This window comes from Mesitornis unicolor, unplaced genomic scaffold (assembly GCF_000695765.1).
Source record: "Mesitornis unicolor isolate BGI_N332 unplaced genomic scaffold, ASM69576v1 scaffold20828, whole genome shotgun sequence".
NCBI classification, from domain to species: Eukaryota; Metazoa; Chordata; class Aves; order Mesitornithiformes; family Mesitornithidae; genus Mesitornis; species Mesitornis unicolor.
In genome coordinates, this window is record NW_010202832.1 from 143,535 (window position 1) to 161,043 (window position 17,509).

The 17,509-nt window shown below is 36.3% G+C and overlaps 1 protein-coding gene across 1 annotated transcript; it reads left to right on the forward strand.

Annotated features, from left to right (window-relative positions):
• Positions 1-686: 686 nt before the first annotated feature.
• On the forward strand, positions 687-11,981 carry FANCB (Fanconi anemia, complementation group B). The gene is made up of 8 exons (XM_010190525.1): positions 687-1,622; positions 2,595-2,747; positions 3,262-3,354; positions 4,922-5,050; positions 5,883-6,049; positions 8,171-8,625; positions 9,480-9,717; positions 11,561-11,981. The coding sequence occupies exons 1-8, from the start codon at positions 687-689 to the stop codon at positions 11,979-11,981; spliced, it is 2,592 nt and encodes an 863-aa protein (XP_010188827.1).
• Positions 11,982-17,509: the final 5,528 nt, after the last annotated feature.

A 17,509-nucleotide genomic window follows, 5' to 3' on the forward strand; every position in this document is an offset into this window, starting at 1 on the left:
CGCTGCGCACCCCGAAAGCTGAGTAGTGAAAGGTGGTGAGATGGCTGCGGTTCACTCTGGGTCCCCAGGGTTTTGTCTGGGGGAGGGAGGGAGCCTACTTGGTGGCAAAATTACTGGACTCTTCTTCAGAGAACTTTCTCCTTACAGAAGCTTTCTAATTTTAACCAAGAATGAATTATATTTATTCATAAAGCCTGTACCTGAGGGAAGGCTCTTAAATTTGAAAATTCAAAGCACCGTCTCTTTCCGGTCTGCTTAGTATATTTGTGGAGCTGACACAAACAGTGTGTGTATGGTTTGGTTTCTTTTGCTTTATATTATGCTGTGTAGCTGCTGCTGAGCAATGATTTCATGCTTTGGTAAATAAATGGGAGAATACATTTCTGAAATGTTTCTGTTACTTAAATTTCTCAGTCCAAAGTTGCTAAACTTCCTTTTAATGCGTGAGATTAAATCACATACTGGCCTCATATTCTCAAATTAGTGTATGTCATTGCTTTGCAGCATATAGTTTTTCTTATTCGTAAGGATCAGTTCAGCTAGTCCCAATACAATTTAATTTTTGTCTTGTTCACTTTTGTAGATGGAAAACATCCAGATAGGCTAAAATGTCCACAGAGAAATAGTCCTGACAAAAATGGAGACGCATACAGTTTTCTTGTAGAGGCATATACACAGAGATAAAGATGATTCTAGATGAGCAAGAACAAGTCTTGTCCTACAATGGCGAAGTCCTTATATTTCAGCTGTCAAAAACAAAACATGTTGAAGGAGCAGCTGATAAAACAATGAACTTATGTGTCAGAAGAATGGCATTCAACAGAGACACTAAGCTGTTTGTTCAGAAGTCTTCTGGAGTATTCAGCATGTGTGCCAGTCACTTAAAAGTTGAAATAATTTGTTGTAGCTGCATAACAGATTCCAGAACAGGGATCGTTCTTCCCTGCATTTTGATGAAAGAGAAAACACGGGACAATGTTGTCAAATACCTTTTGTTGTTGCTTCACAGCTCAAATCAATTTGAGCAGTCCTTTCATTTTACATTGGATTATGAGCTGAAAGAAGACATCAGGTTGTTTACTGGCCCTTCAGTCTTGTGGAGGCACGCCAACAAGCTGTTCTACGTCTCTTCTGACACCTGCACTGTTCTAAGTGCTCCTGTTGAGCTTTCTTCTGTTGTGTGGACAGGTGAAATTGAGAATGAAGGCACCGTTGTCTTAGGGATAAGAACTGCTTGCCTATCAGAGAGTGAAGATGAGGCTGAGTTTTCCACTTCAGACAGAGCCATCTGGGGTACTGAGTTCTTTGGATACGCAATTGGAGCACAAAAAATGCTAACTGGCACATGCTTTATGCCTCATGCTTACAGCAGAGTGGTAACTTCTGTCTGTGTCTGCAAGAATGAGATATTGAAGAAACAGCTCCGAATATCCCTTGTCGCCATAACCCATAAGAATCAGCTTATTTGGTTCCAAGATGGTCTCCCTAAAGGTGTTTGTGAGCTTCCTTATGAGAAACCATGTTCAGTAAAAACAGCTTTAACCAGCAGTAATGATTTGCTGTTTATTGTGTCTTTTGCTTCTGGAAATATCTGTGTTATACAGAGCAGAGAGAGCTTACAGGTATTTGTGGCTTTAAAACAGCTCCCTTTTACGGCTGCATCTTTTTGTATATATTGTCTTATTGTAAATTTCTGCAGCTGAAAAGCTACATGTTTAAGTTCTAGAGATTTTTTTGTTATTGTTTCTTCTTTTAAAATAATCTGTCTGAAGTATGAGATTGTTTTGATTTTATTTCTTGCTTATATATCGGAAAATATTATAAACCTCAGATTCTATTATTTAATAATACATTTTATGAATCAGAGCCAAAGCTGCTGTTGCTAATTGAAAATTTCCATAGTATGTGAACTATGAAGTTGTAAGATGGTTATGAGAGTGCCTACATAATTTGTGTTAAAGTGAAAGTAAACTTATATCGTTGTAAAACATACATTTCTCATCAGAATTTAAAAGCCTTTTGAGTCTCACTCCCCAGTAACAAAAAGTATTGGTGCATGAAAATGACAAGAAGAGGCCTTGCTTTCATAAAGTCAGGAGAGCCAAAGTTGACTGCTAGGGTTTTGTAATCCTCTGCCAATAAAAATTACATAACTCAGAAAATAAAAGTTTGTCTTACTTACTTATCAGCATTATTGTACAAATTTGTCATTACCTGTCAAACAAATTTGCAAGTATGCAATGAAACAAAGATTTTTCTCAATGTCTTAGGTATGATGTCTTTAATTGATCTGCAAATATCAGTGGCTCTAAATAAATGTTACAGTGTTCAGCTGTTCAGCTGTTTGAGTACACTGAGAAGTTGTCATCTCTGCAAACTTGATTCTGGAAAGTGGTCTTTAAAGAGAAATGGCTATTTTCCCCCACAGTTAGATAGGCTCTAAATGATGGTGTAAGAACTTGAAACTTCTTTAAATACTATATTCTGCACACCTGAATAGGTTGCCTTTTTATAAAAAGCAAGCTTCACCAAAACAAAATCTCAAATACAAGATTTATTAAAATATATGTATTTTAAAACTTCTTCTACTGTAGGTGGCTTCCAAATGGCAGAAAGTGATGTCTGTTCTGGTGGATGATTTTATTGGCTCTGGAAGTGAGCAACTGTTACTGCTTTTTAAGGATGACTCCAATACAGACGTGTTAAGTACATTCACAATAACAGATCTTGGAGAGGTCAATTACACAGTAAGTTCAGCTGCCTTTTCTCAGCTTCTCAGTCTGTGCTTACTAAATTAAGAAAACCTCAACAAACCATTAAAGTATTGTCACAAAGTGAAATTGGATGTATGCTGTGAAATGCCCTGAAGTTTGAATACAATATTTTCTGCTGTAATCATAAGATGTGTTATCTGAAGAGATTATTTTACTTCCTTGATAGCCATCAATATTCTTTTAGGAAATTAAACATGTGGTTGAAAATGCATCACATGTAGCAGTCTTGCTACAGTGCTGCCTTTTGGCTAAGAATTCTTAATTAAGGCCGTAGTGCTTGTTGATTATCTTCTCATAATTGTGTCTTTCTATTACGTACTATCAAACTCTAATTGGTTTTGTAAGATAAGATTTTTCTTTTAATATGCATGCTCTGATTGTGTTGTTTTTCTGTATTTTCCCCCAGATTTTTATAATGATGTGCAATAGCCTGTACATTGTTTTCAGCTTTTTAAGTAATTCAGGGTTTTGTTTTGGTTTTTTTTAGAGTGGTATTAATTGTAAACCTGAATCTCCTGCTGCAGAAGGAGTGCAAGAGAATGGTTTGCTCACTGTCCGAGCCCTTGAAACAAGATTACAGGTTTGTACTCAATAGTTCTGACTCCATATTTTCTGCAAATTACTTCTCTGTATTTTTACATTATCTGAAGGGTGAGGTTAATGATACTGCTTAGTTTGTGAAATTCCAAAGGTTATTTAGGTTGGAGTTTGACATTTATCATCAAAATTCAGGTCTCCTAGAAATTTGCAATCAAATCATCTTTTGACAATCCCTATGGAGTCTTGTGTATAGCCTTCAGCCTATGGATTTCTGAATTATGTTTCCCTCTGGCTTTTTTTGTCTACTTTTTCTATTTTACCTTTGATTTTAATTACCCAGTGATTTTTAGCTTTATCAATCATGAATCTTCCTTTCCATTTTCTTTCCTTTGTAAAAGTGCCACAGTTCTTGGCTCAGTACCTTTAGCTCTGTATGTACTACTATTAATTTATTTATTTATGAATACTGGAACTTTAATTGCAATGTGTCAAAGCACTTGACTGTTTTACTTACTATGAAGCCTCTGCCTTAATTTGCTTTGCTTTTGACAGTGATTCGTCTGTTCTGCTCTTCATGCTGGATTTACTCACAGCTCTATTCTGTTTGGCTCTGGAGTGCCTTGTTTTTATGTTGATATTTATTTTCTATTTTAAGATGATCTAGTTTTATTTTCTTAGTTTCGCAGTGATTGTGACTTCTGCTGATGCTTGTTGTGCAGAAAAGATGTGCATGTCCCTTGTTCCAGAGAGAAAGTTGATGGGGCTCAGTCATGGGTTTGCCGTGTGGTGAATTTCAGATCTCTTCTGTTTTTTTATGAGGAAAAGGGGCTTGCAAAAGTCAGATTGGTCAGGAAGCGTACATCAGTGAATCCTTGGGCATTCTGACTGCTTCTCAGTTTGTGTTTCCCCATTTGCTTTCTATTCCTCAATTTTTATTCAAGACTTACTCACCAGTGGGAGTAAGTAATGGTTTGGTATTCTCATGACCTCGATTAGGAAGGTATTATAGGATCATCTTTGTTCTTAACTCTTCCTTTCCTTCTCTTGACCCAAGTCTGGCACTGGATTATTGCTTGTAATCTGGTACTTGCGATGTGTGGTTTGATAGGTGGCAAATCATTTTTAACAGAACATATCATGATGACTACTACTTGCTCTAAATGTTTCTTAATTTGTTTTTGGTTTGTTTTTTTTTTTAACTCGGACTAGTCTGCGTGTAGTTTTTAAAAGGGTCAACTCTTCAATATATTTACTTGACCAATAATCAGTACAAGCCTTGAGAAGAAATTGAAACTCTTCCATTTGAAGAGTGAAGCAGGAACAATAATGAAAAAGACAAATATGTACATAATTTGATAAAGTTTGCCTTAGAAGTTAAAGTCTAAGTTTCATACTGAGAGGCCAAGGCTTAGATTCATATTTTTGCAGCAGAGTAGCCTGACTTGAACAATTTTTTAAGAGGCATTACTTGAGGAATGCCAGGATGCTAGTGATACTTGTATAAAAACGTAAAGGTTAAAAGATATCTTGGTAGCTTCAATATCAGTTCTTATTTCCAGTAGCCCTAAGCATAAGTCTAATGTTTTTGTTTGTTTGTTTGTTTACAGGCTGGTTTCACATCTGTCCGAGAGCTACAACAGCATTTAGGACTCAAAAAGAGGGTTATTCTTGCATCTTGCAGAACATTAATAGATCTTGTTGAAGAAAGAACCCATATTCTACCAACTGCAAAAGAGGTAAAATGCAAGATGGTACAGATCACTTCTGAATTCTGCTGAGCCATTTCTAGAGAATGCTTCCCTCAACCACTTGTTACTTTCACTGGTAGGGATTGCCACTATCAAAACTCATTAATCTGCTTTTTAAGTCTGCTTCATTACCTTAATCTGTCAATGCCTGTAGGTAAGAGTAAATTTAGTTGTCTTTACTTGCAATTGATTCGCACAATACCTCCTGACAACTGAATTTTATGGAGGAGTAACCTCTAACAAGGGAATGTACAATCTTAATTGGCACAGTTGCCTAGATATTGAATATCTGTCTATGATCTAACATGTTAGGAAAAATGAGCTGTCATAGATCTGCGTAAGTAAAATTGATTTTATAAAGAGGGCAGAGTGAACTGTGGGCTGAGAAGGTGATGGAGGCTGGAAAAAAGTTATCTTAATGTGTTGCTCAAAATCAGCCTCCTAACTTACTTGAAATGGAGTTGATCTCCCTTTCAGTTAATGTTGGTGTCCCTTTCAAGTCAGCCAGGTTTAGATGAAATTTCAAGCAATTAATGCAGTAATACAAAATAAATTCTAGTACGTTAAATCTTCCTTGGACAATTGATTGTATGGCAGTTGAACTATTTATGGGATGTTTACATGGAGAGAATGCATTGTGCTTTTTAAGAAAATGCAATTCTATCTTTTTTGTCTCTTGTAGAGAATAAACTAGTTTATCTAGATTTTATGTATCTTAAAAGCACTTTGAGCAATCATTTGTAGTAAAACAAAAAGTAATGCAGTATAAAAATAACTAGTATTTCCACTTAATTTATCTAAAAAAACATTTTTCTGTAAGGAAGGTCTTGTCTCTCTCTGGGATGATGTAGAAAATCCTCCTCGTTCTCTTAATAAAGAGACATCATTGGCGTCTAAAGTCCCAGAGCACTTCGTAGAGAAATTGTGGCAGCGTGTTGTGGGTGACAGCTTGGTAGTTGGAGTGGAACTATCTGACTCATTTTACTTGTAAGTATATAAATTTATATCTCATAATTTTGTTGAGTAGTTTTATAGAGACTGAATTTGCACGTTGAGCTCTGCCACAGGAAGAGTGGTTTTTTGAGCTTTGAACTTTCTCATTTTGAACATCTGTATATAAAGTTTTTCAATTTTCTTGTCAGTATTGCTGCTGCTTGTCTCTCTCTAATACTATGCAAAAAAATGTTGTATAGCCAACTGGTTGTGTCAGTATAACCACATCATTACTGGAAGCTTTTTACAACAGAGTTTTCTCTGACAAAAATTATGGTTCTTTACAGTCTGTTGACATAGCTGTGCTGACATCAGTATGTGGTGTAGATAAAGCTCTGTCTTAGCTATACAGTTCCTGATGCCTTACTGTTAACATCTTACCATTCCTAAAAAGTGATTTGCTTAAAGAGGCACAGAAAACATTTTAAATTCTCTGATCAACTTAATAAATACTTAGCTTTTGAATTGAACTGTTCTACAGTCAAGTATCCAATCAAATAAAATATTTGCTAAGCTTATGTATTGTGTAAATTACGTGGAACAATCAGCCATACAATACTTAAACCTTCAAAATTATTTGGTTATTCTCATTATAGTCTTTAAAACTTAGTTTATACTGTTCATTTTAATTATTATGTTCTAGTTTTAAATACTTCTTACGTCATTTCCCCCTTACAAGGAGAGAGCTAATTTGGAGCACAGTTTAGTTTTGTTTTGTTTTGTTTTGTTTTTAATAAAAGGATTACATGAAACATAAATTTACAATGTGCCTTGTGTAATGTAAACTTTGGTGGAGTCAGAACTTACCTTTTGACCTGTAGTCCCACAAGCAGTGTAGCTGAGACTGTGTTAGGCGAAGCTTAAAGACTCTTGATGCCACTGGAAATCATTCAAGTGATTGTGACGGAGCTGACCTGTTCTGCCCTTTAGCCATTCTGCTGGAGCTGTGGGTATATTATTTCTCAACTGCCAGATGGTTATATCTTTATGAGAAAGGTGACCTCATCTTGACAGCCTCTGTTAAGAGCCACTGAGGCAGGAGATTGTTTTTGCCTTTCCAGTGTTTATTCTTTTAGCTTTGATGATGATGACTTTGTTTTTGAAAATGAAATACCTAATTCCTGTATAGCGTTAGAAATCCTCAGAAGACTTGGAACCATTCTTTAAAAACCAGCAGCAATATTGTCCTGTCCCCCATTTTTACAGCTGAGAAAAGATCTGTGAAGATGAAGTCATTTGTCAAAGGTTACCTGGTAGGCTAGCAGCAGAACCTAGGTCTTCTGGGCTTCAGTTCACTACTATATACAATGACCTGTGGTTTTGGGGGAAAGGGCTTGCTTTCTTTTCACCCTCAACTCTGTAAGTTTTTGCTGATTATTTGTGTGCTTCCTAATAATGCAAGATTGCCATGTTTTAGATTGCTTTGTGAGGTGGTGATACTTCTTCGTAAAGAAAGTTAGACATTTGTAAGAGTTTCAGATATCAGTGACATCTTGAGACTGAGTTGATTGACAGAATAAAATATTCATTAAGTGAGGATCTGAAACAATAACATTAGGATTTCATTGAAAGAACCCTGTGTTGAATAAATGAAATCCCTAATACATTTCAGGAAATTACTTCATGTTTTAAGGTTAATAGTATTTTAAACTTTATATTTTACTCTCTATGTTCAGTTTTGTTTGAATATCTATAAAAAATACAGAACATCAGAAGAGCTTTTAGACCTCAAAGAGTGTAGAATGAATATTTTTTTTTAGAAAGAAAGTTAACACTTTAAACTATAGAAGTCATAGAGTATCTCCATGGTTTATGTGAAATTTTCAACATTTTGTGGTCGAATTAGGCATCCAAAGTATTTCAGTTGAAATGAGGCATCTAATTCCTAGAAGCTCTTTGAAAATTCAGTCCATGTTTTGAAAATCTTAATACTAAAGTTATATGAAATAGTTATTTGAAGGACTTACTCTCTTTGCACAGTCTGTGACTTAACCTGTAATGATACTGTAGTATGTGGTAGTCTTAAATGTCTGTATATATCTGCAACGTTCTGGTTATTTGTCAGAAGGCAAAATACAAACTCTGAGTGCTGTCATCTTGTATGGATTTTCACAGGTCACTGAGTGATGTCAGTTTATCTTTAGTGATGGATCGAGACTTTTCTTTGATTTCTCCAATTATCAAGTGTAGAAATAAAATCATTAAGCTGAACAAAGCCTTCTCAGCATTGTCTGTCTCCTCGTGTCAAATTGAGCCTCCTCCAAAAAAGATGAAATGGGACTTGCATAGCAAGAGTGATCAGAAAAAGGAGTTTCCTAAGAGATGTTCAAGTGTTCAGCTAGACGGAGCGAAGACAGTCACTGCTGTTACCAGCCTTTCACCATTATTGGCATTTCATCATGTATGTTGCATAGTTCTTCTACATGCAAAGAAAAAAAAACGTCAGAATAATAGTTTACAGGCCAGCAAAAAGGTTACTGTATGCTGTGGGAAAATTTTGTTAAGTCTGGAAGATATTTCAAACGAAAAATATTCCATAAAGATGCTAAGGGATAATAATTTCTGTACAGGTAAATGGATTGATATAATTTCGATTCATAAATACATGGTTGATTCTTCTGTTTGCTCTAGGTGATGCCAAGCTAAGTTTTCAAGGTGTAGTCACATCTGTCTATGAACATGATCTACATAGACCTGCTGAGCATTAAAAGTTAGGTGAAATTCAATATGGAAGATTTTTGAAAATGGAAAAAATTAAGTGAGTTGTTGTAAGGTTTTGTGCTCACATCAGTGCTGAAGTGTATCTGGAAAGGCTAATTTTAGAGATAAGTCTGAGTACAGAATTCTGAAGCCTGTGTTTTTTTCTATAAATAAGATACTGTTGATTAGATACATAGATCTATTTTCCTGACATAGTATTATATTCTTAATATATCTTCTTATATATAATCTTAAATAATACCAAAGTAATCGAAGCTTTTCATCTACACATCTATTAAGATCATTTATTTTCCTTTCTTTTAATATTCCTGATTTAATTGATTTTGAACTGGGCTTCTGCTTATGTAGTGAAATATCATTTTTGATCGCTTGCAATGAATTATAATTTCTTTCTTCCTTTAATGCTGTATGATTGGCTAAAGCCAACTTGTCATCTTATTATCACAGGAAGCTGTTAATAGTCTTCTCTTGGCAAGGTGATGTTTATCTTTAGTTTTCATTATATATGTGGGGCTTTGTTAATCAGTTGACTATTTTGCTTAACAGAAGTAGGTATAAGAATTTAGGTGAGAAGAAAATTTCCAAAGAGTGCAAACTTGTCATGTAAAACTGGGAGTGTGAACTAAAAATCTAAGCACATTTAATTCACGCAACATGATCAAAATATTTAGGTCAGATATCTTTTTACTGTATTTTCTTGCAGGTTCTGTGGAAGATATACTTGCTGTCCTTGCAGTATCTGTCAGATTCTCCTTTCAGATTGTGTCTTCCGACTACACATTGGCTTCAGTAAATTCATGGTTACGGGGAGAAATGGAGTGTACACCATTTAAGGAGTGCCATGACAACATATTCTGTCATAAAGCAGGAAATATGTATGGTACAGTTTTTAACTGGACCCTGAAAAATCCATTTGAGGGAGTTCTAATATTATTTTGCAGGTAAAATTACTCAAGAAGTGTAGAGTATATTTTTCTTGCATACATACTTTATCTTTGCCCTATTTGTTACTGGTACCATAAACAACAGCCAAAATCAGATCCTGAACTGCATTGTTTAATTTTGTCTAGGCTAGAACACTGAATTACAAATATGTCTCGTCTCCATTGAGATCTGCTTGGTACTATTTCTTTTGTTCATTTCACTGCATCATAATTTATATTCATTTTTCTTATGTTACTCTTAGTATAATATAAAATTTTTCTTCAACATGTGTTGATTTTCAAAAAATTCCTTAAGAGGATGTTAAAAACAAACAAACAAAACAACCTGCAAGCAACATACCCCAAGTTATACTGAATTTAAATTTATTGCTATGTGCTGCAACATAAATCTAGTCTAATTTTGTACATGTTTCTGGTATATTTATTTCCTGTCTCCCATGATTTTAAAAGGAAATAATCTGAAGAGTCTCAATGATGTCCTTTTCTTACTTAGGTTCTTGGACAATGTCTATAAAATTTCCTAAACCAGGCTAAACAAGTTAGTAATGCTGCCATAATTAACGATTTAGCTGGATGAGGCTCACAACATAAAAAGTACTTCTCTAGTATTGACAAAAGTTGCCTGTCTTGAAGAGTTCAATCTAAAAAAATAAAGATGTATCTCCTAAGAGTCTCTATTTTATAGTGAAATACAATCTTTTACTGAATTTAGGAATTGATTTCCTTCTTTTATGTAAGAGTAAAAGCTGAAATGTTTAAGAAGTCAATCATAAAATTTTAAGCTTCAAGAGTTTTTGGTTCCTTTTGAAGAGTTAAGTTACTTGATACTAGTCACTTTTGGTCTAATTTTGCATTAACAGTTAGTGAACTGCATGTTTATGGTGTAACTATGATTGTATTTTCTGTGTCTTTTTTTCCCCATCTTTGGATTGATCTTCTATCCAGCTGGAATGTTTCTGTGATAGGTGGGAGTTACAGGCTATTCTGTTTCACAGCCTTTCAGAACCAAAACAAACTATATCTGTCATAAGTTGTGGAATGTTAAGATAACTAAATTGAAATTGAAATAGAAGTACTTTAAGGAAAAATGCCTTTCTGATCTGTGTGAGAAAGCTAGCTACTTAAAGATGCTTGTGAGCTTTTTTGGGTTGGGGCTATGTTTGGGTTTGGTTGGTTGGTGTTTTTTTCTGAGATTTTTATTTTTTTACCTCAAAAGTTTATCTGGGTAAACACTGGAATTAGGACTTTGGACAAACTCTACATTCCTCTTAGAATGAGGAATGTGTCACTGTGTCATGCATGCTACACTGGTATCCAGGGGAGTAGGTTCTCTGATGATTGCCAGCACTACTTTATCATCGTCGTTTTTTAATAATTTTGAATGTCTGATTTTTAAGTGCAACTTTCCCTATCCAGTGACCATTTTAAAAATGACAAGCTGTGGGCCACCTAATAGCCATGCTGTACATACCTATTGATAGTGACAATGATATAAGTGATTTTTTTTCTGCTCTTAAATGTAGATTAGACAACACATTTCCTTTGTGCTATTACATGTGGCCTTGTACATGTAACCCTAATCAAGGACATATATCTTAGCATAAAATATTTATACTACTGAAGTTTGCTTAGTGTCACTTCTTTTGACATATGGTGGCTAGTGTGCACACCATCAGTAAGTTCTTGCTTACTCTTACTTCTTACTGTACATACACAGTACACATAATATTGAAACCATAATCAACATTTTTCCCTGTTTGACTTAAAGTAGCTTTATTTTCCACAACAGAACTTTATAATAAGCTTTAATAATAATAATCATTATCATCTTATTTTACAGAAATCTGACTGTCTTGTTCCAGTGCCTTCATAGCCTTACTAGAGTTCTCCCACCAAACTGTGATGTAAAGCTCCTGAGATCTGGGAGCAAAGGTGTGCTTACTGAACAGTTAGCACTGGCTTTGGAAAAAGAAATGCTCGCCTTGAGGAGTTCGTTCTTCTCAAAAGAAAGTCAAGCTGAAAACAGTCTGCCATGGAGGAATGAGCCTGGCAAGAAAATCAGTGATGCTCCTGTGGCTTCTTTACTGGACAGTAAGGAGGGAGTTCAGCAACTCAGAAAAAAGCTTCAGAGTGAACGGGAAGAGAGTGTGTTAAGTATGAATCAAACAGTGAATGGTGCCCTTTACCAGGAAATTGCTTTGAAAATAGCAGAAGCTCAGCTCAGTTCAGATATGATTGTGTGGAGACTGTGCAAGTCCTAGAAACTTCATGAGATTTATTTAGAATAAAGTTTTGTTAAAATTATACTATTAAATAATATTTGTATTTTCATGTGTACTTATATTATTTTTTATTCAATATCTCAGTTATTTCTACAGATAAATACTGGTATTTTGGTTGATGACTTGTAGCTGGCTTGGCAAGAATTTAATATTAAAGATGGCCAAGTCATTATTTTGTTACAGATTTCAAAAGTATTATTTTTAAGGTATATTCTAAGAAGTCCTATTCCAAAGTCATAATTCTTGAACTATAAATAAACTGTATTAGAAAAAAAATAAGCAAGTACTGATTAAAATAGTCCTATCAGACTTCTGAAGATAACTGTTTACACAGGTAAAATTTAGTCTTTTCTTAGAAATCTTAAGACAGCTACAGAAAGGATCTAAGTTAAGCAACCAATTTTAATTCATAATTTGAGTATGGAGTTTGACAAATTGAAAGAAGACACATCTTCAGGATATATCAAGCCTTTTAAATAACTTTTAATGATACCACTTGAGGAGGAAAACTCAGGTTGTACCTTGCAGCCCTATCTTCTAGAGCCCACCTTCAGATCTGAGAGATTTTGGAGTATTTATTGGAGCTGCAGCACCAGATCAAGCCTCTTAAAACATTTCAAGAACTCATGAAGATTCACTCTGTAATGAAATGCTTTCAGGTTTGAGAGGTCCATTCCCACCCAGAATCTAGTGGTAGGGCTAATCTCATTTTGCATTAAGACGTCAATAATGTCTTAAGAAACTGTCATGGGTATTTGAAACTCAGTATTTACTGGATGAGAAAGAATTGTTTAAAAAACCCTTCTTTTGTTAAGATGCAGATCTGTTGAGCCCATAATCAAAGCTTAAGAGCTCATTGTCAAGGCTTGGCAGTCAGTTGTCACTAGGATTTCCAAAATAAAGTCCCTGATTATAAACACTTAAATTAAGCAAAAAAAAAAAAAAAAAACCAAAAAACCACGAAGTGTGATCTTGTAAGTTGTGGCTAAGGGCAGGACCTTGGTAAACCAGCTGAGCAGAAACTTTCAGAGCAACAAAAAGCAACTATTCAGCCCAGAGCCCTTGAAGGAGTTCATGCAAAGCAGTGTAAACAGTCCAGCAGTTGTTTTTTATTAGGAGCACTGTAGCAGCCTGGTATCATATTGTAACTAACTGTCATATGCGCATCTGTCTGTCTTTAAAGAGGAACTTCAACTTGTCTTGGCAGTCCTTTATTGAACTAGTAAAATGGGACAAATGAAGAGAAGCTGCTAAGGACAGAAGTTGCCAGTTCCCAATTCCATGGAGTTGTTACCTATTATTTAAAAGCAGCAAGCAGTGAAATCACAGGAGTGTGCATGTGTTTACTACAGTAGAATTACTACAGTAGAATAATAACGCATACAACAATGTGTTTCTACTAAAGAGTCTTTCCAGAGGCATGAATGTTTAATTTGCAGATCATCAGATGAGATCCTTAAGAGCTTTCCTAACACTCTGAGATTCCTGGGAGTAGTTCTCCAACTGACTAGTAATGTAAAATGACATGGCACAACTTTCAGTGGAAGTGATACAATTGGTAGGTGTATTGCATATGCAAGCACATTGCATGCACACTTTCATGTGCCAAAATCTAAAGGTCTACTGGAAATACATGGAAGGTTTATGCTTGTATGGGGTTTTTTTGGCCAGGAGTCATGGAAAAATGGAGCGGGTTTGAGCAAAGGTTCATACTTTCTAGAATCTTATCTTCAAGTGGCAGCAACAGGAATTTTTAGAGCTATTTGCTTTCTGAAATTTGCCTTTCAGAAATAAAAGCAGCTAAAGGTGTTAACTTTCAGTTTATTTAGTCTATCATGATGGTTAATCTTGGCACATGCTGGTGTTCAAATGGAGAGTCCAAATTGCACTGACTAGGAAAACTGAGTATATTTCTGTCATGAACAGTTGGAGTCCCATTTCTGGCCTTCCAAGAAAGTCTTGGAGTGAGTTCTGCAAGTACTTTTCTGAGCAAATCATTTGAGAAATGAAGTCATTTAGTGGCAGCAGCAGTTATAGTAACTGGAGATTGGTATTGCCAAGAAATAACTGCTAAAATAGTTGGATGCTTGATTTTGTGAATTCCCTTTACCATGGTAGCAGATCAAGTTAGGAGAGATCACAAGCAACAGAAGGCTTTTTTGTTACTGAAACTTGTTAGTAATAGCAAATAACTATTCACACAACACATACACTTAATCGCACACTTGTCATTACTCTGCAGGAGCAACAACTGGGAGGCCAATCCCAACCTCTGGAACCTCCAGCACCTAGGAAGGTAGTTTAGAATATCTCTTGAAGAACCCTTTGCTTCATCAGGTGTGTATATGTAGTTCTGTAGGGTTTTTTGTCTGTGTATAGCAACTGCTACCTGCTTGTACATGATCCAAGTTATGCAACCCATGGTTGGTATTAATACAGGTAGTGGCTTTGTACATGGCTAGCAGGCTCTTGGTGTTCTGAATTGATCCGTTCTGGTGGATTTAACAGGACAACAGGTCTCCAGAGCTTACTAGCTTCTGGGATACTCTCACACGCTATCTCTTGGTAGTAATCTCCTCAGCCTGCTTACTGCTGGTAACCATTACTCCATCCAGAGCTGTAGAACCTCTTCAAACAAACTCTCAGAGAAGGAGCCATAAACTATTGACAAAGTAGTAAAATTATGCCCAGAGCCCACTTATCTTGACCCCAAAAGGGTCATGAAAACATAGTTTTGGTTTCTGAAAACCAGCAGATGTCAGTGGTTTCTGGCAGGTTTCTATAGGTGTGGCTGCAGTTCTCTGGCCGGGGCAGTCATCAGGTGTAGCTGTGTGCCTTGCAATGGCTCTGTTACCATCTATTGCAAAAGACTTTGTTGCAAAAGAGCTGCCTGTCCTAGGCACCATGAGCTGTGCTGCCTAAAGGCCTTCTCAGGCCCAGGCATTTCTAAGATCAGCATGATTTAGGGCACTACAAGAGGGTTTGTGTGGCAGAAAAATCTGTTTATCCAGGCAAGTTGGTATAATAAATGAAATTACTTACTATAGTGATTTTCTCTGTTCTCAAGCAGGAAAAACCTGTCTGCTCCAGAATAGTCTGTCAGATAGCAATATTTGCTTTTTAATTTTGTGAGTCTATGTATGTATGTATGTATGTATTTCAGATCAACCAACAGGCTGTTCATGGTAGTGAGAGCTAAGCCTTCTCTCTTAGCCACTGATTTTTGTTTTCCCACAGCTTTTGACAATTTGGGAACCGTGACAGTCTTATGACTGCTCTCTTGTGAATCATGCTGACTCTGCTAAGACAAAATAATAATGCTAGCATGTTTATCTATGAGTGAGTTATTCATTAGAGACTATTAGCAAAGATAACGGGTTCAGCAAAAGGAGCATCCAAGGAGTGGTAGTTTTCTTCTCCCTTGCCTACTTACCTGGGAGAGATGAGTTTTTAAACAAGTGGAGGATAAGTGTTGATGCAAGGATTTAAAATCTTGGGTAGATGTAAAGGCATGGGTTTGAGCATTTTGTTGTTTTTAGTTTTGGTTTGGTTTGGTTTTTTTCCAGTACTCTTATCTACACTCTAGGGGTGCTGCTGAGTAGGAACAAGGTGATCATCCTTATCAGTAAGTAGTAGGAGTTCCTAGCCAAGAGAAAACCTGTAACAAATCCACCCAGGGGAAAGGCAAAAGAGTAGGAGGCTTAATACTGCTGTTTAGTTATATTAATTATTGCTTTAAGGAGATGATACTACTTTGGTTTTTGCTGTGACCTCAGGTTTCTGGTGTGTGGCAACCTTACCCCTTGAATGTATTGAGAAATTCATAATTCGTAGGTGCAAGACAGCAGTTGTGTGTTTATAAATCGCTGGGCTAGAGCGCAGACTGCCAAAGTGTCAGGTTTCTCTCAGTCCGGTTCCTGCCTGAAGCCCTGCGTTCACAAAACCCTGTTGCTTAACTGTGGTATTTGGGTCAGATCCACAGGTTGGTAAAGCAGTCTCGAGTTAACTAATCCTCCTCCTCATTGGCTAAATGGAGAGGTGGCGAATCATTTGCCCGGCTGTGATCCTTACCTGCTCAGAGAGGTATAAAGGTGAGTGCTTTGTAATGAGTCCTTCAAAACAGCACGCACTGCCTCTGTACCTGCCCCCTTCCCTCTCCCCAGAGCCCCAGTTACAGTTTTGAACAGAACATGTGATGTCTTCTTTTGTAATCCTGCCTTTGAAATGTTCTCAAGCGTGAGGGGAAAAGCAGAAGTGGCCAAAAACTTCTCAAATTCATGGTTGGTGGCAGTCAGCTGTTTCTACACGGTCTGTGCTATTCCCTCCCCACAGACTCTACCGACCATGGTGTATTTTGAGAGCCTTCACGCTTCTCCCTACCTTCTCCTGCCCCAGTGATCAAATACTGAAGATCAAAACGTCAATCACTTTTGAAATGCAAAAACTTAACTTTGCCTTGCTTTATCATGTAGGAAACAGGTATATTTTCTTTTCCAAGGGATGTAACACTGCTAAATCAGATGATCTGCAGATAGAAGTCACATCCCTGATACAAAGGGCACCTTAATGAAGCTTTCAAGTACCTGGAGTAGTCAAGCTAGTAATTGTGCAACGTAGAAAATAGGCTTCCTCTACACACACCTGACCTACCCTCTCACCCCCCAGGCTGAGTATGTCATGACTGTTCATGATGGTAAGCTGTTAGATTTCTAAATTTTTTTTTCAAGATTTCCCAAATTACAGCTCATTTTTAATTTTTTAATTCAGCTCCACTTATTGGCAGTGGATTTTAACACCACCTACATTTTAAACCTTTGCTTTAGTTTTACCTCTTCTCAACCTCATTTAAGAAAATTCAGCACTCATTGGATGTGTTAGTACACTACTGCAATTTTTAATCTATATTAGGATGTGAATTTTTAATACAAAAACTTTGTAGAAGTCCAGAGAGGAGTAAATTTCTGAGGGCTTTTGCATAAATTTTCTTCTTTAATTTTCCAAAGTAGTATGAAATTTTCTAATGATCAAGTCATCCAGGTGTGTCCAAATGCAGATAACATACCAGCTTCTTTAATCACCCCAAGTCAGCTGGATGAGATAAAGTTGCATTAGAGAAATTAGAGAAAATAATGCCACGTTGTAGGTATGTATATTTTTCTACACAACCATAAGAGGAAATGATACGAGACAGAGAGACCAGTTCTTTGCTTTTCCCTGTTTGTCAGCTTTTTTTTTGTTTGTTTGTCAGCATAGTCCAAAATAATCACTGAGAGCAGCTGATTTGAAGATCCCATGAACTTTCTTAGAATATGCAGCGTGAGTAAGAATTAATTCACATTCATTAGGTTATGCATTCTTACCCATGCTGGATGGTCAGTCTAGTGGTCATCTTGTACTTAGGAGTGGGGTTGTCTTTTACCATCCCATCCAAAGTCTGTCTGTGAATTAATGACAGGAAGATAAATACAACCACCAACCTATGAATAACAGTAATTGCCACCTCAGCA